Source organism: Panicum virgatum, chromosome 8K (assembly GCF_016808335.1).
Source record: "Panicum virgatum strain AP13 chromosome 8K, P.virgatum_v5, whole genome shotgun sequence".
Lineage (NCBI taxonomy): Eukaryota > Viridiplantae > Streptophyta > Magnoliopsida > Poales > Poaceae > Panicum > Panicum virgatum.
The window spans coordinates 54,244,262-54,271,109 of record NC_053143.1 but is presented as its reverse complement, the minus strand read 5'-3'; the positions used below and the strand labels follow the sequence as shown (position 1 = coordinate 54,271,109).

Genomic DNA, 26,848 nt, shown 5'->3' with positions numbered 1-26,848 from the left:
GAGGCCGCCGTCGTGCGCCGCCACACGCCGCCACCGGCTCTGCCCAGCACCGCGCCGGGTCGCCGCGCCGCCAAGCCGCCCGAGCCGCGCAGCTGAGCCGCCATCCCGCTGGAGCCGAGCCGCTGTCCCCGCTTGCCCGCCGTCGGATCAAGATCCAATGGATCAGAACAACCACAGCCAAAGTCAATCTAGCCCCATACCGGTCAATTTTGGCTGTTTTGCAAAAGAGACCCTAGATTTTATGGAAATCAACCCGCAGTCCAGATTAGTTCAAAAGTAATTAGGTTTAGGTCCTTTTTCTTTTGTTTAGGCCCCTGTCTTTTCTAGTTTTTGTGCCTGCAGTCCCTGGACCCTCGTTTTATAGATTTAATTAGGTTTTAGCCCCTAGTTTATTCATATCTCGCCCCTAGAAGTTTATATCTCTCCCAAACAAGTCCCTGGAATCTTCTTCTAGCCATATCTTTCACGTTTTAACTCCGTTTTTAGTGATTCTTGCGCTCACGCGATCCCTGCATTGTGCTCTACATCTTTTTCAACTTTTTCAGTTTTGTTTTTACTGTTTTTGTATGGTTCCTTATTTTTTTTGTTTGCTTTGCTTGTGTGATCGTGTAGACGACGTGTCGTTTGAGGGAGAACAAGAGCAAGCTTGTGAGGAAGAGTTTCAGCAGTTAGCCGAGGAAGGCAAGTGGACTTCTCCCTCTGCATATTCCATTTTGTTCCAATAATAGCATGATAATTTACTTTATTTTATTGTTGAATTGCATAAATTTGATGTGACGCCTATTAAGGATTTACCTAGTCTTTTACCCCAAAACCTTGAACACTAGGTTTAATATATCTGTTGGGTAGAAATGCTTAGTTGCTTAACATTGGGAATGGTGATATCACAATCTTTTGAGAAATGTTAATCATGCTTTATATATGTTGTTATATTGTGGGATAATTACAAGATCATATGACTTTAATTGGAACATGGAAAACCACCCATGAAAACAGTACAAACACAAGGACCACATGACTATGGTCTTGGCTTATTAATTAGAAATTCTAGCTTGTGACAGTCTTACAGAAAGGGCAAGAGGGGAAGTATCGATGGGGTATAGCCCGTCTTCTTGGGGTAGCAGCCTTTGCTAAGGTGCTGACCATTAGGGAGGTTTATGCTCTACTTTGACTTGAAACCTTAGCGGATTGTCACTTGTTAAGGAATCTTTGTAAAGGCTTTGTAGCGTCCCTATGCAACCACACCTCTGAAGTGTGGTATTGTGCCTGATCAGCACAGCATGGTTGGGTCTAAAGTTCTTTTGAACTTTTACGTGACTTATGGGTAAAGTGTACAACCTCTGCAAAGTATTTAAAACTGATATATCAGCCGTGCTCACGGTCATGAGCAGTCTGGACCCTCACATGATAATTGAACTTGAAGAATAATTAACTTGTGGTTCTTTGATTTGTGTTGGATCCTTTATGATCTTTATGCTTAAGTGGGTTGGTATAAACTTATATCTAGTAATTAGGTGCCTGCTAATAAAAATTGACCAACTAAAATGCTAACTGCTATAAACCTTAGCTTTATCTTGAAAGTCTTGCATTTTCTCCCACTTGCTGAGTACCAACCATAAGAGTACTCACCCTTGCCTAATTGCTGTTTAGAAGAGAACAATGAAGTGGAATACTACAACAATTTTGAGGAGTTCTAGGAGCGTTCACCAGTCGAGTTCCTGTGGGAAGCTTTGTTGAAGATCTCGTATATGTTGTCGGTGGAACATTAAGACCTTCATGTCTATTTATCGGAGTGTGTAATAAAGTTCTTATTTCTCTTTTGTTTACGTTGTTGAACATTGTCTTTGATATATTCACTTATGACATCTTCCATATGTGTGAAACATGATCCTGGCACACATATGAGGTACATCTGGTCTTCTTTTCGAAACCGGGTGTGACAATGCGCATAGAGGGCATTGTACAGAATCGTTTCTAAAATGTTTACAAGTTAATTCTAGGGGCATCATGTACATAAATGCATGTCAGCTGCATCGATAGCACTGCTAGTCTCTCCTCTCCATTCATATCTCTCTGCTCACTGGATCATGAGAAAACTATACCTTCAAAGATATTTTGCGTCAACATAAAAATGACAGCTAAACTGACATATATCTTTCTAGTATGTTGAAGTTCTTGAGCAAGAATGTCTATAATACCATAGGAAGATAATGTTATGGGCAAGAATTCAATATACTCAATTGACATCACATTAGGGCCATCTTTGACATCTCCATTGTAGAAATATTTATTTGGGAACTGAGCAATTGATGGGTGCATTGCAAACTGAATCTTGAGCATTGGCATTGCAGAAACCGAATGTTTTAATCTTTCAAAAATACTGACACCATATCCGTCTTCCTTGCATATCTAATAATTTCAAAAATGGAATTCATTAAGATAGTGGCATAAGATTGTTTTGCCTTGAGACTCAAACTAATCTATATACCAATAATAAGATGTAAACAAAAATGCACATCACTAGAGTATGAAATGATTTAACATATCAGTGTAGTTTAATATCATTTCCTTGCCAACCAAAACAATTTAAATTATATTATATGGGTGGTCTAACATATCAGTACCTAAACACATTGTATAAAGAAGTACACTTGGTGGACAGTATGTAAGAACCAAACATGATGAAAATTGAAGTGTAAATTTGGTGGATGCTTTGCAGATGTTTAAATAACCTAGAAGCTTGATACAATAATATCCCAAGGAGAAGACAAAATATACCTTGCTTTGGATGAAGGTTTGTAGATTATGTTGATCCCCCAAATAATACAGTATGCCTTACTGGATGAAGAAATGTAACTAACAACTGATCTTCTGTAATTTGGCCAGCACCACAGACTAATAGGATATCAAATGCATCAATCTCCACACCATGCAATTGAGATGTGCAGTCAAGAGTTGTAACAATTATTTTTGAGTGTTTGATGCAAAACCTTTCAAGATCATCTCTGCTTTTGAACTCAGGCAATTGCAGTGAGTTTTCAATGCTGCCTATCAATCATATGCAACTCATTCTTGCTTCACTCAGTGAACTTGCAATAGTAGAGGTACTATCAGCTGAAGTGACATTGGCAGGAGGTACAAGTCCAAATGATGTTGCAACACAATCATCTATCAAGTCCTTAAGATGAACAGAGCTTTAAAGTTTTCCAATACAATTATCAGCTCCTCAATACTGGTAGTACACAAAATGTGGTAGAATGATTCTTCAAGTAAACTAGATAACCCAAAAGCTGACTCATGATGGCTACAAACTTCTATTTAAAAAAGTGGAATAAGAATTTAAGTAGTCCAAGCTAGCTGCAGTGTGCACATGAATCAACACCCATGTAGTGTATGTGATAGTATGTACTTAATCTAAAAGCATGAACATGGATTTTAAAGCTTTACACTGTGTCAAATAGAAAACAGTCTCTAAGCTTGATGCTCCAATAAAAAATTTTCATACATTTTGGTACCCTCTTGTCTCCTGCTAAGAACAAGAACATCGAGTGAAGAGAGTTTATTTAAATCTACCATAATGTCAGGAAGACATGACAGCCTTGGTAGACAAACCAAAACCTTCAGTCTGAGATGTAGTAAATCTTATGCCATGGGAAGAGATAAGGAGAGAGAGAGAGAGAGAGAGAGAGAGAGAGAGAGAGAGAGAGAGAGAGAGAGAGGAGGGAAGGAGTTGTGGTGGGCTGTTACATGGGCTGAGAGGAGGGAAGAAGTTGGGCTGGGCTGTTATATGGGATGAGAGAGGAGGAGGAGAGGAGGGGGGAGTATTTCAATTGATTGGCTCACACCTCGACTCTTAGGATCGAACCAGGGTCATCGACCCATTATCCACGGATTAATGTATTGAAATTTGGGTTCTCATTCCAAAGAGGTAGACCCCCCTCATATCACAATTTTACAAAGTCTCGACCCTCGACCCCATTCCTCGACTCGTTCGACCTGGAAACTTTGCGACTATGGTTTCAACAAGAAAGTGATGATAAAGATGACCAAGAGTTGATCAAGTGGCGAGTGCTTCTATTGTGGCAAGAAGTGGCATTTTGCTAGGGACCGTTGGAGTTCACGAAGGCACTCGGAAGGAAATGTGGCTACAACAAAAGAAGTCAGACTGAGTGGTTGTCTTAGTGAAGAAAGTAGGATGTTCAGGCAACAAACCGCAATTGAAAATGATGGAGCTTACTTTATGGAAGATGATAGAGGGTGAAACTCCATCAATGGGATGCAAAAGGTGGCTTTTCATGGATGTGAGAGATCCAGATACTTCTAGTGAAGTTTATAAAATTTGGATATGATATTAATGAAGAATGAGATGCTATGAGCGATGAGGAGAAGGATATTAATAATAAGATGATAGAGTCTGGTATTTATGAAGATGAGGAGCCACACAAGAGGATGGTGAAGCTATAAATGGAGCAATGTTATCTATAAAGATTTGAAGACATAAGATGAGGTGAAGAAGCTTACAGAAGGATGTAGTTGCAGAGATGTCAGATATGCCAATATGTCACCAGCTCAGGTTATTTTACGTTCATACTAGGAAGTATCTAGAGGGGGGGAACAACTAGAATAGTGAAGAAGATAAAAGAGATGCATGGTTGCATCAAGTCTACGAGGAAGCTCCAACTCAAGACAAAGGTCTATACAAAAAATCAAGAGAAAACCATGTTGTGAGGACTGAGAGAAGAAGAAGGCTCGGAACGGCACAATGCAGAAGATTGAAGGGCACTGACACCTAGTTGTCTGGTAACCTGAGACAAGTATGCATTAATGGGGAGTGTTGAAAATAACAATGCATACTTGAGAAGCTTGTAGAAGCTTGGAGAGCATGCGTGAGCCATAGTTGCCATGCTTCATAGAAAAGTGTAGAATTTTCTGGAGCTTGATATTTTTGGCAAGTTAGAAATATCAAGAAACTAGATGAGCATGAGAAAAGGGCCCAGAGTTTGATATTTTATAAAGAATAGTATAGAAGATACACACATGGCAACACCATATGAGACATGGAGTCCTATATATAGGAGTTCTCCCCATATACAATACAACGAATGAAGAGAGACTAGGAGTACATTGAACTCGGCATATGACCAATTCAAGCAACACACCAACAACACCAAGAAGCAACAAAACACTAATCATTGCCAGCAAGCGGCCGGCCAGCCGAACAACTATATATGTTGGTACTGGTAGCTAGCTGGACATGATGGCTACCAGCGGTAGTCGATCTGATCAACAGAGCTAGCATGCACTACATGTGTACTACGGGGAACAACAACATAGGCAAAAACTGTATTAGGGTGTCCACAAATGTTAGATAAAAGCAGTCCCTAGCCAATAAACAATCCTACAACCAGTCCAAATGCATTGTTCAAGTCATCTATATTGCAGTATGTAGCTCCAGGTAGCCATAAGCATAGAGACCACCCATATGAAGTAAAATAATACCAATCTACTGCGAATTGGACAAGCGGCAGATAGGAGCTACCATCGTAGGACGGAATAGATTGGTTTTGTAGAGGATTGCACTTTGTTTATTCCCAACGGACACATTGTGCAGCACGAGATAGCAAAAGACCACTATTGTGGGTCCCAGCTATTTGGACCAGCTTTGCCAAGTACATTGCGGTTGCCCTTATCGGGTGACCCGTTGGTAGCACGTGCTTCCCGTGGAGCCGCCGTAGCCCACACAGGAGCTAGTGTGGGCCATGATTTCCCACAGCAAGACGGATCCATGGCTACCATCGTCTGGGCATGGTAGGAGTGCCTCAGCAAACGAGGCCGAATGGTGGTTAAAGTGGCCACGAGGAGGAGGAAGACATGAGTGGCCAACGAGTTCTTGTGTGGGAGGAGTGCCATGGGAGTTTGAAATCAATGATGATGGAAGATTTCCAATGGATGAGATTAAGAAAACTGATCCATGGGGTGTGCCCATGCCTTAACTATATATACTAGGACGACTGTGAATAGATTAGTTAGGTCATATTCTTATTGTATATTTTTATTGTGTGCTTTTCAAGAGTGACATGTCTTCTAACGTCTATTGAGTTGATAAACAAAACTATGTATCTCAATGTCAAAATTTTATTTCATGGTTTATATCATCATAATATTTAAATATTTTAAATACATGACAAATGACAGTGGATAAGCAGATGATTGAGACAGAATTTATTCCCTCTCAATGAACATTCATTCCAGCTCCAAAGTGCTTGTAACCATGTACACCAAGTTTCATTCCTATAAAACCAAAATCTTATTTCTTTATATAAATTTCATGTCATGCCATCATTTTTGCATGTGGAATGCTATTTAATGAGACTGAAAAGTAAATAAAACTTATATTAATATGAGCAATGCTATTTAATAAGAACAAAATTTTAAAAAAGGCTTATATCAATTGCGATGAGAACATCATCTAGGTGGATAGAATACACGCGAGCAAAGTTACCGTGTCGTCACCAATTTGGGCTTCGTGTTCGGTTCAGAATCAGCAAACCACAATTGTAACTCACCCCCTTTAGATATAAACTCAGTGCTCACTATTTTGGAGACTTAGGCTTTGATTAATTAGTTTTAGTTTTTCTTTAAAACAAACATTATTTATTATAAGTTATAACTGTGGACAAGTCCTTTTACTCTGATCCAGGGACCCTATTTTTGTTCTTCTCGAGTCTCGACTAGATAGGGGTCTATTTAGTTTTACAGACTTGAGTTCTGCTTAGTTTTAGAGACTTGGGTTCTGTTTAGTTCTTGTTTAGGACGATACCTAGCTAGGTATGTGAAAGAAGGCGAAAACGGTGGGTCTCCAATGGTTGGATATGGATGGATTGAGAACACTAGATAGCTCTCAATATCGATCATGAACGGAATACGCACATGCATGATAGCTCTCAATTATAGCCTTGCTAGCCCTAAACTAGCTATTCCCATATTCTTTATCAACACTCTGTCACCCTTCGATGATCCGCTAGTCCTAAAAATATATACATGTTGCCTTCCAGCATCTGTCTCGTAGTTGATCACAATCCAGCTAGGTAGGATACTGAAACAGGTATCAAACTAATTGATCAGGCAGGCTGACTATGCATGGTCCTAAAAATACATATGCTCTGATCCTGGTTGTTGCAGGCTTCGATTGTAGCTAATGCCGACATATCTGTCGCGTTGACTTACTACTTTCATTCACCTACTACATTGTTGGAAGGAATCATCGACGACCACCATGGTAACGTATTTTTAGGCCCTGTTTGGCAGGGCTCCAGCTCTGGCTTCACCACTGGCTTCTACTGAAACCCTGCCAAAGGGGCATCCACATAACGGCTTTGTTATAGGAGCTCGGGGAAACCCACTCTTTGGATCATTTCAACAGAGGGGAGCCCAAAAAACTGGCTCCCTGCAACTCCAGAGTCGAGTGTGACAGTCACTGACCATTTTGCCGACGGACAGAGCTCTGGCAACGGCGTCGGGCTGGAGCAGCGCGGCAGGGCACCATGGCCAATGGAGAAGTGGAGGTGGAAGGGCGGCACATTTGACGGAGAGATTGGTCCACGGGGCGAAGCAGCGTGGTGGAACAGTGCGCTGAACGCTGAGCTCTGGCGATGGGTTGACGGCTTGGGGTGGAGTAGTGCGTCGTGCCAGAGCTCCGGCAACGTTGAGGGGCGTAGCAGCAGGGCAAACCCCGGACGATGGTGGCGAAGCTCAGGAAACAGCGTGGTGGCGGAGCTCTTCGTGGGGGCACGGCTGCTGGGCGGAGCCCGGGCAACGGCGTGGTGGCGGAGCGGCCGGGATGGAGCTCCGGCAAGCAGCAGCTGGGCGGGAACTTGGGTGATTGATGGCCAAGCCTATCGAGTGGATAAGAAAGAGAGAGAATGGGAAGCAAAGAGAAAACACAATAGAAAATAACGGGATGAAAGAGAGAAAAGATAAGGAATATTTACCTATTTCTAAAGCAAGAATTGTTTCCTTAGCTCGTCAATCGGAGTTCTAATCGGAATTCGGAGACCATTTGCCGAGTTAAGTGTTCGAGACCGTTTAGAATTAGCGTTTGGTGAGTAAAATAGTAAAAAACTAAAGTCCCCGATACGTACTATACTAATCAATATATATTTATAATTTTATGACTTCCCGTAGCAACGCACAGGCATATTAGCTAGTATAGGAAAAATAAAGAAAAACAAGGGTAGGATGGACATTTGACACCTGATATCCATTTCTAAAGCTATGAAGAAGCCATTTTCCCAAACGGACTGAAAAACAATTTTAGCTCCATAAAAAAAGCCGATCTATAAGAGGACCTAGAGCCGAAGCCATTTTATAAGGAGCCGGAGCTCTACGAAACAAGACCTTAGTTTCATGCACGCAGAGCATGGCCACTACCGCCTTGTAAGCGGCGGTCACAATTGTAAGCATGGCAGAGGATCCAAATGTGGCCATGCAATGCGTGTTGTGTGACTGCAGCTGTGAAGCCGGCCGCCGCTCTCAAATGGCTCGCCGCCGGCGTTACACGCGCGCGCTCACCGGTTTTGGAAAAAGTTCAAACCAAGCCATTGGGCCGGGCTGAAAAAAGGGCGTGAACTATCTGAGTGAATCAATCAAACCCCCGCGGCTGGGGCCCACCGAACCCAGAAGGCCTTGCGCTGCACCTGTTTGGGTTCAAAGCCCGTTTATATATGTTTATTTATGTTAAGTGTCCATAGCCCCCTCAAAAAAATAAAAAATAAAAACAGGGGTACACACACACACACTCTCTTATTAATGTACTCTTCCATGCTAGTCCTAAACTAGCTAATTATTCTTATTAACACTAAAAAATTACTCTTCTAACCCTAATATAAATATATACTTGCAGAAGGTATGCTTGCACCCTATTCCGACTATCCCCTAGTGTCGTTGACAATCCAAATTAATAACTCGACCTGGATTATATTGACTGATGTGAAATCTGGGAAATGGTCTTGGTCTCGATTTATATTTTCAAATTCTTCGCGCGTGTTAATTAGTTGCAGTGGGGAAAAAAATAAAGGTAATTTGGAGAATATATATAGCATCCGTGCATTTATCACTGATGAACGAATTTCAAATAATTAGACAAAGTATTATGGCATGGAGAAGTTACGTTGGCATTCAGCCGCACAAGAACTCGATTACACATAATTAAGTCTTAGAGGTTGCATCGAAATTAAACATCGCACTCATTCAATACATAACAAAATAATTGGGTTCACTGTGCATGGCACTGGTGTCCCAATAAACATAGAAATGACCAGTGGTCAACTACTCCTCGCCCGCACCTTCATCCACATGGTAGAAATACTCGAACACGGACTCCGGCTGCACATTATCTGGAATCCACTCAACAACAGCACTATGAGTCTTCGCATGGCTTATCCGGTATCCTAAGGGAAATGCATTTGGGTGACTAGTAAGGAAATTGGCATGTTAAATTAATTTGCATAAAAGGCAACTACATTAAATTAAGATAAGCAAAAGACGTTTCCAATGATCATTTTCTTTGGACTTCCAATTAGCCTATCTGCCGGCTACCTCTTGCACATGTATTTCTGGGCCGGCCTAGAGGCCCGTTCGCCGTTTAGAACCTTTTAGAAATGTCATGAGCGCAAAAGGGCCTGTAGCCTAGTGGTTATAAGAGCCTCGGTAGCATTTGAGATCCTGAGTTCGACACTCCATAGGAGCGAATATTATGGGATTTAACGGCGTTGTGCATTCAGTGGTAGGCAACGTTCCCTTCGACAGCAAGGCGCTTGTGGTGACTTCGTCAATCTCAAAGATTTGCCGACTCAGTCTTCGAAGATGCTCATAGGGGTAAGATTTGCGTACGTGTATTCATAGGATGTGAGTGTGCGTGCGTTGTGAGTGTCTGCATTGTACTGTGTAATCTCAAAAAAAAATGCCCTGAGTGACACATCCATCAGAATGGGTTGAATGTTCGTCGCCGTCTTGGTTCGGGTGGGGGATCAGCTTCAAGCAACCTACAGGCCGATGATCGGCCTCGTTGTCGTTGATTTGATGCCTCACCGAGGTAGAGAGATCCTTATAGGTTCCACCAATTCAAAGGTGGGTCCTGCTCTTGTTCAGATTTTTGGTGAGATAGTCATACACCAGTTCAGATTTTTGGTTGTGCATGTCAACACTCAACAAAGGATTCTCTCTCCTCCCTCTGACACACACATATATGAAAACCAATGGAGCTGACTGTCAAACTCACACCCTCCCTTTTTATGCAAAGATGCGAATTGTCCATGACAAATGTGAGTTTCTCTTTTATTCTTTAGCCATGTAGATGTATCTCTACTTGTTCTATTGACTCATAACTCTACATAGAGGTAGTTCAGATGCAATGTAACCATGATTAACTTCTTTAATGTTATCAAGCTCCTGTTGCCTTCATGGTTTAGTACCTTGCTTTCTATCTCTGGATTTTTTTTGAACGAACGGGTACGAGATTGTGCCTATTTCATTGATAGAGAAGAAGAGTACAAACCGGAGGACCGGTATCTCTGGATTTTTTTTTCCCTATGCGTGACATAGGAATGAACTACGAACTTCTTCAACCTGCATTGAGTAGTGGATTTTGAATCAAAATCAGCCAAATTGTAATGGGCCGATCGTCATTCTTGTCTTTGATCGAAACCATGATGGGCTTTATGGGCTTGTATATGTATTATGCTTAATGGGCCATGATGCATGCGTGCAGGAAATTGTCATGCAAGCCCATTCTTTGTGTGGGTCACATCTATGGGTGCATATAAGCTACAAATAGTTTAAAAAGCACTGATAAAAAATGGTTTAAAAATTAAAAACTGAAGATGCAATTAAACAAAATCTAAAAATGGTGCAAATTTGACAGAAAAATAAAGTTTCCAAAATTCCCAAAAAATTGCACAACAGCATAGGTAAGGCTATGACTTGCGTCCCTAGAAATTTCAACTCAAACTTCCAGTTTTTCTTTTGAAAGAGACCAGGCGACCAAACAGGTGTCATGAACTTTTATTGCAAAATGAACATATCCTCAAAATCAAGGGTAAGACAGTGGGGTGAGGAAGAGCAGCAAAATAAACAAAGTGGTCCGAAACTACTCCTTGAAGGTGTTCAATTGCATTTGAGATACATGAAAGAGAAAAAATTCACGTTCCTCTCAATAAAGGGGAAAAAAAGAAAATTTCAGGTACTAGTACATTATGTGTCCAAAAAAGAAAAAAAATCATCAATAATCATGGCAATGTCTTATTTGTTGCACCCTGCATGCTGTAGGTTTGCATTATGTGCAAGCAGCTGATCGTCAGCTGAAATGATCATCACAATAATACAGGTCCTCAGCATTAACCAAGAAGCCCTCGGTCCAGATCTATCTCACCCGCATTTCGTGGCAATTAAATTGAGGTGATTTGAGAGCTGCTGCATTTAACCTACGAGTGACGATGCAGGCCAGATGCTTGTCTATGACGGAACAATTATTATTCAATGAACCGCCGATGTACGGTGATTTGAATACATCATCTGTCTGAATTACTTTTCTTTATTTCAGGAGTGTTCTGAATTACGTACTCGTTTATCTCGATAACACTATAGTATTTACTAACAAACAATCAGTACAAACAATAAGTAGTAAATCACAAATGGCATCTCTATTTGCAAACCAAAATGACTTGTAAAGTGAGATTTTTCTTTTGTTCATTCCCGGCAACGGCAAGGACGATCGATGTTGAGAGAGCTGGTGGGCAACTCTGGATCTCGGTGTACTGTCCTTATCTCCAATTCGCGGCGAGTTGCAGGCCCTGGACGCACGCCACAGTGTCCGCTGGGACCGCCGGTAGCTGCGTACGCGCTGAAAAATGATTGGCTAGCTAGCTGCACATTTCGGCGCATCATCAGATTCAATTGCCACCGGCCGCCGTGTCAGGACTCAGGATCCATGCATCGTGCTGGTGTCCGAGCAGGGACGCGCCATGCATGCATCTTGGACAGGCCGCCCGTGGTACGCTTACAGTGCATGGTACGCGGCTTCATGATCGTGTTCGATGTATACGCTTCCATCCATCAGCAGGATTATTATTGATTCAGACATTGCGCATGCAGAGGACTGTGCGTGAGTGGTCACAGCGAGCTCAGTTTGAGGCCGGACTGCCTGCCTGCTTATTTGTTCAGTACTGCCACTGCACGCGTACTGTCTGTACTTGTTGCCACCATGCATGTTCATCTCGGCACGGCCCTGCCATGCCCCTGATCCTGATCCTGACGTGACCACGAGGTGGCTATACTAGGTGTGTGGCCGGTCCCCACACTACTACATAATTACATAATTAGTCATTTGTTTCGGGCCATTTGTCCTGGTTGCCTTTGGGCCCGAGACAATATGTAGTTTTTATCCCGGGTCCAAAGGCTAGCCGGGCCAGCGGGGGGACAGGGGCCTTTGGTCCCGGTTGGTGGCTCCACCCGGAACAAAAGGCCCAACCCTTTTATCCCGGTTAGTAACACCAACTTGGACAAAAGGGTGACCCTTTTATCCTGGTTGGTGGCACCAACCCGGACAAAAAGACTCTTTTGTCCCGGTTGGTGTTACCAATCCGGACAAAAAGTCCCTCCACGTGATAGTTCAAAATGGAGTTATTCTTTACTGAGTCACATGTACTACTTAGGTGAGTTGGCAAGGAAGCCCATGCGCTAGGCAATAGGTCTTGGGTTCGAATCCCGCAGGGTGCAAGGATTTTTTAGCGCGAGCAGCCGAATCCCGGTTCTAAAACCGGGACAAATAGCCCTTTAGAACCGAGACAAATGGCCCGATCTGTAGTAGTGCCATCATCGACGATGGTTGTTATAGCTTGGCAGTGGCCGCGCCCCGCCGCCGCAGGGTCAAACTGGAATTGAAACTGATCGATGAACGCCGGCGAGGGCACGGCGATCGTCTCATACTCATTCTCATCAGGTTATTAGTGATTCACGAGGGAGGGAAGGAGTGACCACCTGATCGATGAATGATGAGGCCAGCTGCCTGCTGCGCTCTCTGCGATGTGTGCAAGTGTATGTGGAGCAATGTTTTAAATAACGGGCTAAGCCATTTAGCTATCTATGTCCAAAAACAGACTATAGCCGGCTATAGCGGCTATAGAGGCAACTAAGAGCTAAATTATATATGGAAAAACTTAGCTAAATCTCTCTCAAACAGCTATAGCCGGAGATAGCGGAAGCTATAGTTGGAGATTTAAACCCTTGATGTGGAGCAAGCAACCTACAGGCCAATGGCCTCGTCGATTTGATGCCTCTATGAGCGCGGGGTCGAAGTGATTGCTGCGGCAGTGGCCGGCCGGCAATAGATTGAGTGGTTGCTTTTGCCTGCTGTTGACGACCAAAATTGACAGCAGACTAGACCAACCGGTCTGACCGGTCGCTCCAGGCGGTCTGACCGGTCTTTGGCGATGTAGCCGATTCGGTAGGAGCCGACCGGTCTGACCGGTAGGTCAGACCGGTTTAGCCGGTCCAAGCAGAGTCCGAGTACAATTAGAGATTTTCATAGATTTAGATCTTGTAATAGGATTTCTTGCGGGACAAGTCCACCCACCCTATAAATATAAAGGGCCACGACCGATTGAGGGAAGCAATCGATCAAAACACATTAATACATTACTTTTCTTTATGTTTATTGCATTTACTTTTGTCTTCAAACCCTAGCCCTTCCAACCCCTAATCTGTTGTTCTTCCTTCGTCTCCGCGACGTCTGAAGGCGTTCTAGGTGGCCTGCCGATCCTAGAACAACCCTACGCACGTTTGCCCTGACGGGGTCCCTCCCGGGCGAGCGCTTGTCGGATTTCGCCGTTCTGCACCGGTGAACTGGTCTGACCGGTTACTCCGACCGGTCTGACCGGTCTGAGCATCGGCGCTGCAAATTGTGCCGTCGCTCACTGCGCGATCAAGCGCGTTCGTGTGTTGGCCCTAGATTGGCGTCAACACAAATTGGCGACTCGGCTGGGGAAGAAAGATCTTGGTTGTAAAACCGATCTAATCTACTCCATCTACTACCATGGTGAAGCTGTCGAATCCTGGTGAGATCGATCCCGATAACATCAGCAGACCGTCTGTTGATGAATTGCCGCCTGAGGATCGTCAAGCTTATGAAGCCTTCATAAAGGAGTGTGAAGAGGAGAACAAGCGGCGCAAGGAAAAAGAACTTGAAGAAAAGCGTCGGTGGTTCTTGTCTCACTTCTCCAAGAATAGGAAGGGTGATATCTCTAAAGACAAGGAGGTGGTCATTCTTTCGGTTGAAGACGAGCAAGCCAAATAAAGTGCTACTGTAAGTGCTACACCACCACCTACTTTAGAGCAAATTACTCAATTGGTGGTTAATGGTCAAGAAAAGATTCTTGCTACTGTTCAAAATATGATTGATAAATCATTAGGCAAGCAACCTTTGATTGATGATAGTAGTACTCCTAGACCTAATTTGGATGGCACTTTTTATCATAATACTATGCATCCTGAATCATCGGCAATACCTACGCCACAGTACGGCATGCCGATGAAGTTTTATGATGGTCAGAAACCTCCAGAGCAGTGCAATGCGAATGGAACGGTCAGACCGGTTGCACAAACCGGTCTGACCGGTCTCGGTGGGCTGGTTTCAACCGGTCAGACCGGTTTCCCGACCGGTCAGACCGGTCCTGGTGCTCTGGTGGCGTATCAGTCGTCTCCTGAACCTATTACTAGTATGCCTCCTGTTCAGGCTGATTTTAGCCGAACAAATGGGTTTACTAGTTATGGTGTTCCTCCATACGCCACTATGACTTATAATCCGTATATTATGCCTCCCCAAAATTCGGGCTATTCATATGGTGCAATGCCAAACCATGGTTATTCGCAGCAAACACCATATACACAGCCGAATCATGCACCGCAAATGCCGAATAGTTCTAGCGCCAATGTTTAGAGGCCAAATAATTCTTATTTTAACCAAATACTTGAGAAACATAAGAAAGATTTGGCTGATATGTTCAAAGAAACTTTCGGCGTAGAATTGAAGGACAAAACTCTAGTATGTCAAAAGCCGTATCCTGAGAGTTTTGATTCTATTCCTTATCCTCAGAATTTTAGAGTACCAGAATTTATTAAATTTACTGGGGAGGATAGTAGAACTACATGGGAGCATGTTAGTCAGTTTAATGCACAAATGGGAACTTATGGGAGTCTTGATCATTTGAAAATTAGAATGTTCCCTTTGTCTTTATCTGGCACTGCTTTTTCATGGTTTTCGGCATTAGCTCCTAATTCTGTGCAAACATGGTCTCAATTAGAGCGTAAATTTCATGATCATTTTTATAATGGTGAAAATGAGTTGAGGCTATGTCATTTAACATCGGTTAAGCAAAAGCATGATGAGTCTGTTGCTGAATTTATTAGAAGATTTAGAGATACAAAAACCCGATGTTATAGTTTGGTTATTTCTGAAAAGGATCTTGCCGAATTAGCTCTTAATGGTTTGAGGTCTCATATTAAAGAAAGATTAGAAGGATATGAGTTTCTAACTGTTAATCAAGTGATGCAGAGGGCTTTGGCTCAAGAAAGCCGAAGCAAAGAGTCTAAGTTTAAACCCGATCGTCTTAGTATGCATATGCTGCAAGGAGAATCTTCAGACGATGAGGGTAATGAAGTATATGCTGCTGAATTTGTATGGTCATCTAGTGATAAGCACAGCACTTGTACTTCTTTAAAGCCGATTTCTAAAAATCGGCAAGATGAGATTAAATTCACCTTTGATGTGACAAAGTGTGATAGAATTTTTGATGAATTGGCAAAGTTTGGGAAGATTAAGTTCTCTCACACTATTCCATCAGCGGAGGAATTGAAGCGGCGTGCATATTGTAAGTTACACAATACTTTTTCTCATGCCACTAATGATTGCAATGTTCTTCGCAGACAAATACAATCGGCTATAAATGAAGGACGATTGGTTATTTCTACGATGCAAATTGATCAAAATCCTTTTCCCGTTCATACACTTGAGTTGTCAAATCCAAAAGTATTGATTCGGCCGCATCAAGACGAATCGACTAAAGGGAAAAATGTGGTGGTTGGTGAGGAAAGGCATGAGAAAAGGGTGCTGCAGAGCAAGACTCTTCGAGCTTCAACGAGGACATCAACACTCGGGGGGCAACACAAAGAAAATAAGACCGGCAGCAATCTAACCGGTCAGACCGGTGCGTCGAAGGGTCTGACCGGTCCACAGGGCGGTCTGACCGGTCCCCAGACCGGTCTGACCGGTACTCCCAGTGATTCTGGAAATTCCTCCTCGACCAAATTTAGAACAAGGCCGAGCTTCAAAAAGCTCTTGGCCAAGTATGAGAAGGATGGAATTGTTCAGAGGCATAAGAAACAGCCAGATGAAGCCAAGGGTACCAAGTCAACGTCAACATCCAGTGAGCAATCGGATTCTCGCATACATCAAGGTAATTGTGATGTTATGCCAAATTCTGAGCCGACTGCTCCATGGTTCTGGTCGTATCCTTATTATTATACACCTTTGGATTATAGTAGAATGTATAGGCAGCCCTATTATATTCAATACCCTTCTATATATCCAAATTGTATTCCACAAAGACCGATTAACAATAGTCTGGTCGAAAAAGAGCTTAATTGCAGCAAAGAGGGTGAGAAGGACGTGAAGAAAGATTCAAAATACTTACAGCCGAGGTGGTGTCCCTCCGGTTTATCTCACACTCAAAAGCCAAGATTGCAACATTTACGCAAGCAGGAAATGATGGGGCAAGAAGTGGAGGTCAAGCCAACAAAGCCAATAGTCATGAAGAAAGTTTGGAGACCGAAGCAAATTGATTCATCATCAACTTGAAGGAAAGCAAGACAAGGCCGATATTTTTTATCGCCCTTAGCACAAAAAATGGCCGATGTATTATTGATCACCGCCTTTAGTTAATTTTGGTCCAGAAGAGTGTTCTTTGGCACGCAAGCTTTGCCAAAGAACAGGGGGGCATATGTCGACGACCAAAATTGGCAGTAGACTAGACCAACCGGTCTGACCGGTCGCTCCAGGCGGTCTAACCGGTCTTTGGCGATGTAGCCGATCTGGTAGGAGCCGACCGGTCTGACCGGTAGGTCTGACCGGTTTAACCGGTCCAAGCAGAGTCCGAGTACAACTAGAGATTTTCATAGATTTAGATCTTGTAATAGGATTTCTTGCGGGACAAGTCTACCCACCCTATAAATATAAAGGGCCACGGCCGATTGAGGGAAGCAATCGATCAAAACACATTAATACATTACTTTTCTTTATGTTTATTGCATTTACTTTTGTCTTCAAACCCTAGCCCTTCCAACCCCTAATCTGCTGTTCTTCCTTCATCTCCGCGACGTCTGAAGGCGTTCTAGGTGGCATGCCGATCCTAGAACAACCCTACGCGCGTTTGCCCTAACGGGGTCCCTCCCGGGCGAGCGCTTGTCGGATTTCGCCGTTCTGCACCGGCGAACCGGTCTGACCGGTTACTCCGACCGGTCTGAGCATCGGCGCTGCAAATTGTGCCGTCGCTTACTGCGCGATCAAGCGCGTTCGTGTGTTGGCCCTAGATTGGCGTCAACACCTGCGATCACGTTTACTGTGGCGGTGGCATTGGCACGGCACGGCAGCACCACAACGTGCTCCCACTACTACAGAAATGGCCTTTGGTCCTTCACATTTGTCCCGGCTGGTATTGGACCCCGGATTAAAGGAGTCTTTAGTCCCGGTTCCAACGGCTAGGGGACGAAATAGGTCTTTAATCCCGGTTGGAGCCACCAACAGAGACCAAAGGATACCTTTTTGGTCCCGGTTGGTGGCTCCAACCGGGACTAAAGACCCAACTCTTTAGTCCCGTGTGGTACCACCAACCCGGACCAAAGGGAACCCCTTTGGTCCCGGTTGCTGGTTCCAACCTGGATCAAAGGGGTCTTTGGTCCCGGTTGGTGGCTCCAACCCGGACTAAAGAGGTCTTCATGTGTTAGTATAAAGTGAAAGCATCCCATTCAAGCTCACATGCGCTGTGTAGGTGGGATGGTAAAAAACCTACGCGCAAGCCGAGATGTTTCAAGTTCGAGTCCTAGGCTGCGCAGAATATTTTTTACTTTGCCACATGACCACCAAAGATTGGGACCTTTAGTCCTGGACTGCCAATCCCGGTTCAAAAACTGGGACTAAAGGCAGTTGCAGCCCGGGACTAAAGCCATGTTCTGCACTAGTGTCCCGTGCCCCATGCTGCGAGCCTGACTGCCTCTTCTTGCTTGCTATGTTCTGCACTAGTGTCCCGTACCCCATGCTGCGAGCCTGACTGCCTCTTTCTTTCTTGCTTGCTACTTAGTAATGCAGTAACATCGTGTACGTATCACTGCACCACTGCTAGTCCTTGGCCTCTTTTACTGCTACCAACAATTGCTATGGCTCCTCATGATTTCAGAGAACAGGTACAGATTCATGTTTTGACTGTACGGAGACATGCCGCGTTTGTAGTCCAACGGTTAGGATAATTGCCTTCCAAGCAATAGACCCGGTTTCGACTCCCGGCAAATGCACATTTTTTTTTCAGGTTTCCTGAGTGAGGAGTTGCTACATGTAGGTTTGGACTCTTAACTTCTGATGAAGGCAAACGCACCTGTAATTTACTTATTTCTACTTCAGATTCTCTCCTTGTCAACTGATTCTGTTTTTAGTTTGCTTTTTTTCTATGCTAGGAACTATAAACGGCAGTTCCACCTTTCGGTTTCGACCTCATGGCATAAAGCAGGCCTTGATCTGATAATAATATAGACCCCTGCTGCGAGCAATTAAATCACTGTTGCTGAAAATAACAGAACATCGCCAAGACGATGCCCACACACTGTTGCCAATAATCCTCTGATTTTTGTTATGGTGTGTGACAAAACAGAGACTATGATCTGACAGTAACTGGCCATCAAGATACAAAATACAAAATAATTTTTCCTCAAAAAATAAACAATACAAATATATGCTTCCTCCTTTTTATCTATCAATCATGGAGGAGATATTTCTTCTGACACATGGACGTATAGGAGTCCCTGAACCTCCCGAAACAATATATACAGTTGCTGTTGCGATAAAAATTGCCGACGAAATCATCGCCGTCGCCACCACGTTGCTCCCCTCTCCTTTTCCGTCGTCGTTGATGAGCCATTGTTAAGGATAAATACATATATCCTCAATTGTTTATCGCTAATTAATGATGCATGAAACAAGAGAAATGCAATTCCCATGCTATGTTTCAGCATTGCTTTCTTATATTGGTATTATTATTGCACATGCATGCATCCATTGTCTCAATTAATGTCACATTAAATTTCCTGCTTTTTGTAGCCCAAGTAGTGAGTGAGTCATCACTGGGAAGTGGGAAATAAATATTTCTATGTCACCTGGCAAACTCAAGATGTATCTTCGTAATATAAATCCAGGGTTTTTCATCAAAGATAAGGTTGACATTTTTTTCTTTTGATATTCGTTAGAGGTAAATGGATGCTAAGTTTTCACCTAACATGTAGGTTTTCTATGAACTTGCAAAGGATCCAGCACAATAAGAGTTGTATTCTTCTCTCTTAAATGACATAGCAGTGCTCCTACAAACTTTTCAAAAAAAAAGAGTTGTACAAATCATAACTGTACTATTTAATTCACACTGTAGTAATTCTGTTCTGAGTGCACAGGCACCTTGTTTCATGCAGCCTCTTGTAGTTTTCTTTACAAGCACATAAATAAATACAATCCTAAAGAAAACCTAAGAATAAACCTAATAAATAAAATACACATCAAAGAAAAGCAAAGAGCAGAAATGGACATTTCAATATCTTCCAAGTCTAATCCAAAAGTCAAGAACTATTTATATCATTTTCACCTTACTTGTTTTTTTTAAAGTAACCAACGGTATGTACTTGCAACAGAAGAGAAATAAATCCCATGCTGTTTTCAGCATATATGGCTTTCTTACTAGTATTATTATTATGCAGCCACTAATAATCCAACTTATGCATCTGTCCATTGTCTCCTTTAATGGCACATTCAATTTCCTGCTTTTTCTAGACCAAAAGTTGTAGAGATCAGTGAGTCATCACTAGGAAAGAAACTTCATCGTCATCAGACAGATCAAAGATCTTCATGAATTACTTCAGGGCTTTTCTTGGAAGATCGACAACCTTTTGTTTTCGTTTTCTATGAACTTGCAAAGGATGGATGATGAGAATAGTACAAATCGCCACTGCACTATATATTTAATTCACACTGTAGTTTTCTTTACAAATACATAGTAAATAAAATCAAAGATCCGTACAAATAAACCTAATAAATAAATAAATAAAATTAACTAAAGAGAAGCAAAGAGCAGAATGAAATGAACCGGCCAAACAAACTTCCATGTCTGAAAAACACCAAAAGTCAAGAACTATTCATCTCATTTTCCACATGACTTTGGTTGCTTTTTTAGAACCAACAGTAAGGTTGACATTTAGTTTTCCTTTTCTGTACTCTTGTCTTTCTTCTTCCCTGCCGTAGCAGCTGCTCCGCCACCGGCGGCGGCGGACTTGTCGTCCGTTGATCTGACGACGCCGTCGTTGCCGGCGAGCATGAGGTACTTGTCCTTCCTGGTGAGCATGGTGCAGCCGTAGCCGAGCGCGTCCCCCATCCTCCTCTGCACGAGGTTGGCCATGTCGGTGCTGGGCGCCGCCCCGCTCCTCGCCGGCGACGTGTCCACCTTGTCGAGGAACTGCACGGTGTAGCACATCCTGGGGTTCACCATGTAGTAGAGCGGGTCGAAGCACTTGAGCCCCCCCGCCGTGGTGGCGTAGAACATGGAGGTCTCGACGGCGATGCCGACGGGGACGACGTCGTCGCTGAGCTCGGCGAACAGCGGGCTGAAGCGCAGCAGGTAGGGCTCCCGGCAGGTGGTGCCCTCGGGGCAGACGACGACGAGGTCGCCGCCGTCCAGCAGCCGCGCCATGGCGGCGCCGTCGCTGGCCCGGTCCCGCGTCAGCCGCACCGTGCGGCCGATCGGCGAGATGAGCTCCGACAGGCGGCTGAGGCTGTAGGAGACGGCGCGCACCTGCCGGTCCAGCGCCACCGAGACGTAGACGGGGTCGATGAGCGTGCGGTGGTTGCAGACGAAGAGCTGCCCGCGGCCGCCGACGGGGAGCGCCGGGCGGCCGCCCTTGAGCCGCCACGACATGCCGGTGGCGGCGAGGAGCGGGGTGGAGTAGCGGTACGGCGCGGCGAGCGCGACGGCGAGGCGCGCCGCGCCCAGGGCGGCGCCCAGGGGCAGCCACGCGAACATGGCCAGCGTGTCGGCGGCGGTCGGGCGGAACGCGAGGCGGCCGTCGTGGAACACCATCGGCTTCGGGTACTTGTCCCGCGGCAGCGGCCGCCACCGGCACTTCTCGTCGGAGCTCACCAAGAAGATCTCCTGCGCGCACGCATGAACGTTCATCAGAAAAATCAAAAGGAAATAAATAAATCAGATTAATTCCGTCCACAAAAAAAAAAGAGAGGAAATTTTGTCCTGCTACTTTTTGGGGAATAATTAATTATTAAAGATGTCGAATTTTTTCTGGATTAATTGGATTGGGTCAGAGCTGAGGTCGACCTAGGAAAAAGATGTGAATAATGGGGAAAGATTGAGGTGCAGTGCCTGATGAGGACGACAGCAACAGTGGGAAAGATGCGTGTGTGCCCAAGGACAGACATGAGTTGTACGTGTTGTCTTTGCTAGCAGCCAGCACACAACCTGAAGAACACTCTATATATCTAGATGCTTTTTTTAGGAAAATATATGTAGATGTTGTCAACTCGATCGTAGACCACGCATGCTACTTTGATGAACAAAAAAAAAAGAGTTGAGTTGGTTCGTTATACATGAGCAACAGCAACATGCATGCATGATGCGTGCAAATCAAACTTAGGATAGTTTGTAGTGAATTTAAAAACAGTTTGAAAGATTTCAGTTGTCAAGTCAAATTAACAAAAATCATTTCATAGGAAGCTCCCAATTATAGTAGTCGTCCCATGTAGTAGTATGTACGTTGGTTTGTCCTACGTACCTTGCAGCAACGTGCGAGAGGATGCTGGAGGAAGTCCGGCGACCCAGCAAACCCCACGACCTCCTTCCCCTCCGCCGCCGCCGCCGCCACCTTGTGGTCGGCAGCATCCTCCATGAGTCCGGTGTAGAACCCCCAGATCACCTTCATCTCCGGCGCGACGACGACGGCCTCGACGCCGAGGTACTCCCTGAGGAAGCCCTCCACCATGACCCTGGGCATCGCCGTGACGCACACCACCACGGCCGCCCTCCCCTCGCCGGCGGCGGCGCGCAGCGCGTCGAACGCCTCGGCCGCGAGGTCCTCCATGAGCCACTTGGGCAGCACGGCGCGGCCGGCGCGGAACCGCCCGCCCGCGCGGAGGCCGCAGAAGCTCACGACCGCCATGGCCCTGACGGCGGCGGCGGCGCCGCTGCGAAGGCCGATCAGGAGGAGGAGAGGGTAGAGGAGGAGCAGGACGAAGCCGCGCAGGAAGCCGCCGGCCTCCAGCGCGACGAGCATGAAGTAGGGGAAGAGGCCGTCGCCCCCGCCGGAACGCAGCAGCAGCGCGGCGTCGACGTCGACGACGAGGGTGGAGGCGCGCTGGGCGGGTGGCAGAGGGCCACGGTGCACCACCGGCGGTGGGTGGCGCGAGTTGGCGCCGTCGTCTGGTGGCGGCGGCGCGGCAGGGGACGTGGAGATGGGAGTCTGCTGCTGCTTGTTACTGCTCTTCCGGACGGTGTGGAAGAGGAGGGAAAGCATGGCGGAGAGGAGCTTGTGCGCGAGGAGGAGGAGCTTCTTCTTGGCCATGGCGACCGGGCGGCTAGCTGATGGGCGGTCTAGATGTTGTAGTAGTAGTAGTGGCGGCGGCGGTGCTCGATATGGATGAACGCAACGCAAGTTGGTCTCGAGAGCGAGGGAAGGGAGGTCGGTTGGTGATGGTGAGTTATTGGGGTAGCCGTCAGGGCGGCCGGCCGGGATCGTGATGATGATGGAGGAGGAGGAGAAGTGGTGTCCGGCCGGTGGAGATGGTCCATCGGCCTCCGTGGTGCCTTATATAGGCTAGAAGGGCGGCCGGAACTATCCGAGAACCAAGATGGCTGCATGGGAATATGGGATGACCGAGGAGGAAGAAGTAGAAGAGAGCTTGTTGCATTGCAGCAGCTTGCTACTCATGGGTCTGATGGATCCATAGACGACGACAGAGACGTGGCTCCGTTCCAAATTGTACGCACGGGTTATGCTCATGCCGGGGCACTTGCGCTTTTTATTAACTTAGAAAATGATAATTTGAACTTAATATGATAATCTGATATGATTAGCAACTAGCAAGTCGATCTAGGTGATGGCATTACAATGAGGATCCCAGGTGCATTTTATTTCAGTTAAAGAAAAAAAACATTGCATGCATGCATGGACCTCTGATGCATATGGACAGCACGAAAATCCAAGACTTTTTGGTGTTAGTGATCCTTGACCTTTGCATGGACGGCGCAAGCAGCATTAATGAGTCCTGCCGACGCAGCAATAGTGTTACTTGTTGGTGTAGGTAGATACTACTCCCTCCTTCCCTGTTTATAAGGCATACACGTATATCAAGATTCAAACCTTGTCATCTTTGACCAATAATTTGACTATTAAATTTTTATTTTTATAATACAAATTTCATATGATTGGATTCATAATCAAATATATTTTACAATGATTATAAGTTTATAATCAAAAGTGATATAATATATGATAAATAAATGGTCAAAGTGTTGTTTAGAAGACCGTGTCATGTTCCACCATGCCTTATAAACGGGGAAGGAGGGAGTAGTAGACTAGTAGTATACACGCACGGCACGATAAGATGATGTGGCTCCCCTGAATCTCTGATGGTTGTTGACCCACAAGTCAAGTAAGTCCGTATAACTAACCGAGAAGAAGTAACCGTGCAGGCGGCGTTTTTGATGCATGGTCGCCGGGGCCGGCAGTTTCTCCGCGATCCGCGCGGCGAGGTGACGTACGAACGGTGGCCGGCCGGCACGCACCGGCACCGGCACCGCCTCTCTGGACGGTCGACGGCGCGGCGGCAAAGAGTGTGCAGGTTGTTCACGCACGTCAGCGCGCAGCTTGATAGCCGATCAATTTCGTCCCGGCGGAATGGGACAGCCATCCTCTCGAGCACGACCGACCTAACTTTGTCTTCTTCGTCTACCTCCGGTCAATTCAACTCTCAACGGCCGGCCTAGCTCCGTCCAATCCAATCCTCCCCAATCTCGATCCATCCCTTGTTGCCTCCATCGGAGACCAAAGTAATTAAAGACGGGTGCCAGTCTAGCTCGCTCGCTCCTCCACACAAGTGGCCTGCAACCAGGCCCGTTTTTCGGCTCGTGCGAGCTGTGCGACCGGACATGGCCCTCAAATTTGAAGGGTCCCTTTCTCGCAAAAAAAAAAAATCGAAGGGCTCCAAAATACTATATATACATCAAGTGTAATTATGTAGAGGTTTTAATTTAATTGATTGTTGTCTCAATCTGTAGTATAACATGGCTCAAATTGCTCCTGAAAGATGAATCGTCGTAGGCATACGTATCGCTTGCCACTTCCAGGGCCGGCTCTAGTGTTTTAAGGGCCCTAGAGCGAACGGGATACGGTGGGCCCTTAAGCTATTTTTTTTTCACATTTGCAAAATGATAAAGCATATATTAGTAGAAAGATTTACTTAATTCTTAAAAACATTGTCGATATTATAAACTGAAAGAGCATTAAAATGAGACTATTATGCCAAATGAGAACCGAAAGCTCAAACGACTCCATCAACGATAAGAAAACATCCACCGACATTTATTTATTACCAATACACGATATGGGTATGTCGATATATATATACTTGCAAATATGTGCTACTGGAAGCTACATAAATATATTGATTAGAATAAAAATCATATATATTATACACCATATGCATTTATAATAGGGAAAAGTCCGGTTTACACCCTCCAACTATCGCAAAAGTCCGATTTTCAATCTTCAACTATAAAACCGGACAACATAGGCTATCCAACTGTCAAAACCGGACAAATTTAGCCCCTGGGGTGGTTTTGAGGGTGGTTTTCCATTTTGTAAGAATTAAAAATATTCAATTTTATACTAAAAATGTATAAGTAATTCATTTTAAGTCAAAAAATTATGAAATGGGTATCAAAAGTTTTCTAAAAAATGTAACCTATCTATTGTCACACGACTTGTGAGCTATTCAGATCTAATTTTTTTATGTTCATAATATTTGGTTGCTTACAGTTATGTTAATTATTTTTAATAATTAAGATTCAAATGGAGCAATAATAGATAGGTTACATTTTTAGAAAAATTTTGGTACTAGTTTCATATTTTTCTGATTTAATGTGAATTAGTTTTGATTTTTTAAATCTAATTAGATTTATTATTTTTTTTAGAAAATACAAAACCACCCTAATGGCCAAATTTATTCGGTTTTGACAGTTGGATGGCATATGTTGTCCGGTTTCGTAGTTGAAGGTTGAAAATCAGATTTTTACAATAGTTCGAGGCTGAAAATTGGACTTTCCCCTTTATAATAACATAATATGTGTTGGCTGAGGACTTCCATCTTTTTTTATTTTATTTGTCAAACCCTAACTGTAAATATGGCTTCAGACCCTTAGCTCAACATACGGTCACTCGAATTTCGATTAGAACTTCGACGAATCATTGCTCGCTTTAGTAGTAAGTAGAGATACAGATAGAGATATATGTAGAAGGTTAAATATTAGAATTATCCGGAGCTCAAGATCATCTAATGTTGAAGATCAATTGTTTTAGCAGAGAATGTGAGCTCCTAGTTACACTTGTTATTCCTATTCTGTACAACCAGATGCAAGGCACGGAAAAGATCTCAAACACTAGGGGCTCTGTTTAGTTGGTAAAAAGTTGTTGGTTTTGTTACTGTAACACATTTTATTGTTACTTGACAAATAATATCCAATCATGGATTAATTAGACTTAAAAGATTCATCTCGTGCTAATTAGTTAGACTGTGTAATTAGTTATTTTTTAAACTGTATTTAATACTTCATGTATGTATCCGAATATTCGATGTGATGAATACTGTAGAAATTTTTTTGAAAACTAAACAGGGGCTCAACCCCAAATCACACCAAAACTCTAGCAGGTTACTAGAGGATGAGAATGCAAATGTACACTCAGATCCAAACATAGAGGCGCTCACTCCCAACAACAGTGCAAGCAAGATGTCAGATGTGGCACAGGAGGATGAATTGAGAACGAGAGGAGACGCGCGCCGCGCAAACGTCGTGGCTGTTAGCATGCACGGCGGTTGGGCCCCCCTCCGGCCGGGGCCCCGGCGGTCGCCCCTCCCACCTAGGCCCAGAGCCGGGCCTGGCCACTTCTTTTCGCACGACACATCGCACTTGCCAGCTGCTATCGCTTGGTATTCGTGATCCTGCACTAGACCACTGCAGCCACAATCTATTGTTTCGCATAGGCCTCCGGACTTGCCGGTACGCCCCTGCCTGAAACCAACACGTCACTGCTGCCCATCAGCAGAAACGACGCTAGCTCTGCTTTAATTAATTCCTGCGGGCCGCCGATGATGGCGGCGGCGGCGGCGGCGGCGGCGACAAGCAGATCGAAGCAGCTCTGCTCCGGTCGCGACACGGCTGCTCAAGGTCGTCACGCACGCGCACGCAGGTGGGGAATTAAGCTAAGG

General features: G+C 44.6%; 1 protein-coding gene and 1 non-coding gene across 2 annotated transcripts; one reads left to right on the top strand and one right to left on the bottom strand.

Annotated features, from left to right (window-relative positions):
• Positions 1-18,546: 18,546 nt before the first annotated feature.
• On the top strand, positions 18,547-18,618 carry TRNAG-UCC. Its single transcript has one exon. It is a non-coding gene; the product is annotated as a tRNA-Gly (tRNA).
• A 1,667-nt stretch (positions 18,619-20,285) lies between these two features.
• LOC120645251 (probable glycerol-3-phosphate acyltransferase 3) lies at positions 20,286-23,259 on the bottom strand. Its single transcript, XM_039922059.1, has 2 exons — positions 22,141-23,259; positions 20,286-21,506 (listed from the first exon to the last, which is right to left on the bottom strand). Exons 1-2 carry the CDS (start codon positions 22,924-22,926, stop codon positions 20,556-20,558), a joined length of 1,737 nt encoding a protein of 578 aa, XP_039777993.1. The 5' UTR covers positions 22,927-23,259; the 3' UTR covers positions 20,286-20,555.
• Between the last annotated feature and the right edge of the window lie 3,589 nt (positions 23,260-26,848).

Excerpts from the sequence above, each read along its gene's own strand:
- LOC120645251 (XM_039922059.1), bottom strand. The coding sequence starts at position 22,926 with ATGGCCAAGAAGAAGCTCCTCCTCCTCGCGCACAAGCTCCTCTCCGCC. Across the intron at positions 21,507-22,140 it reads CTCTCGCACGTTGCTGCAAG|GAGATCTTCTTGGTGAGCTC; the intron begins GTACGTAGGACA and ends GCGTGCGCGCAG.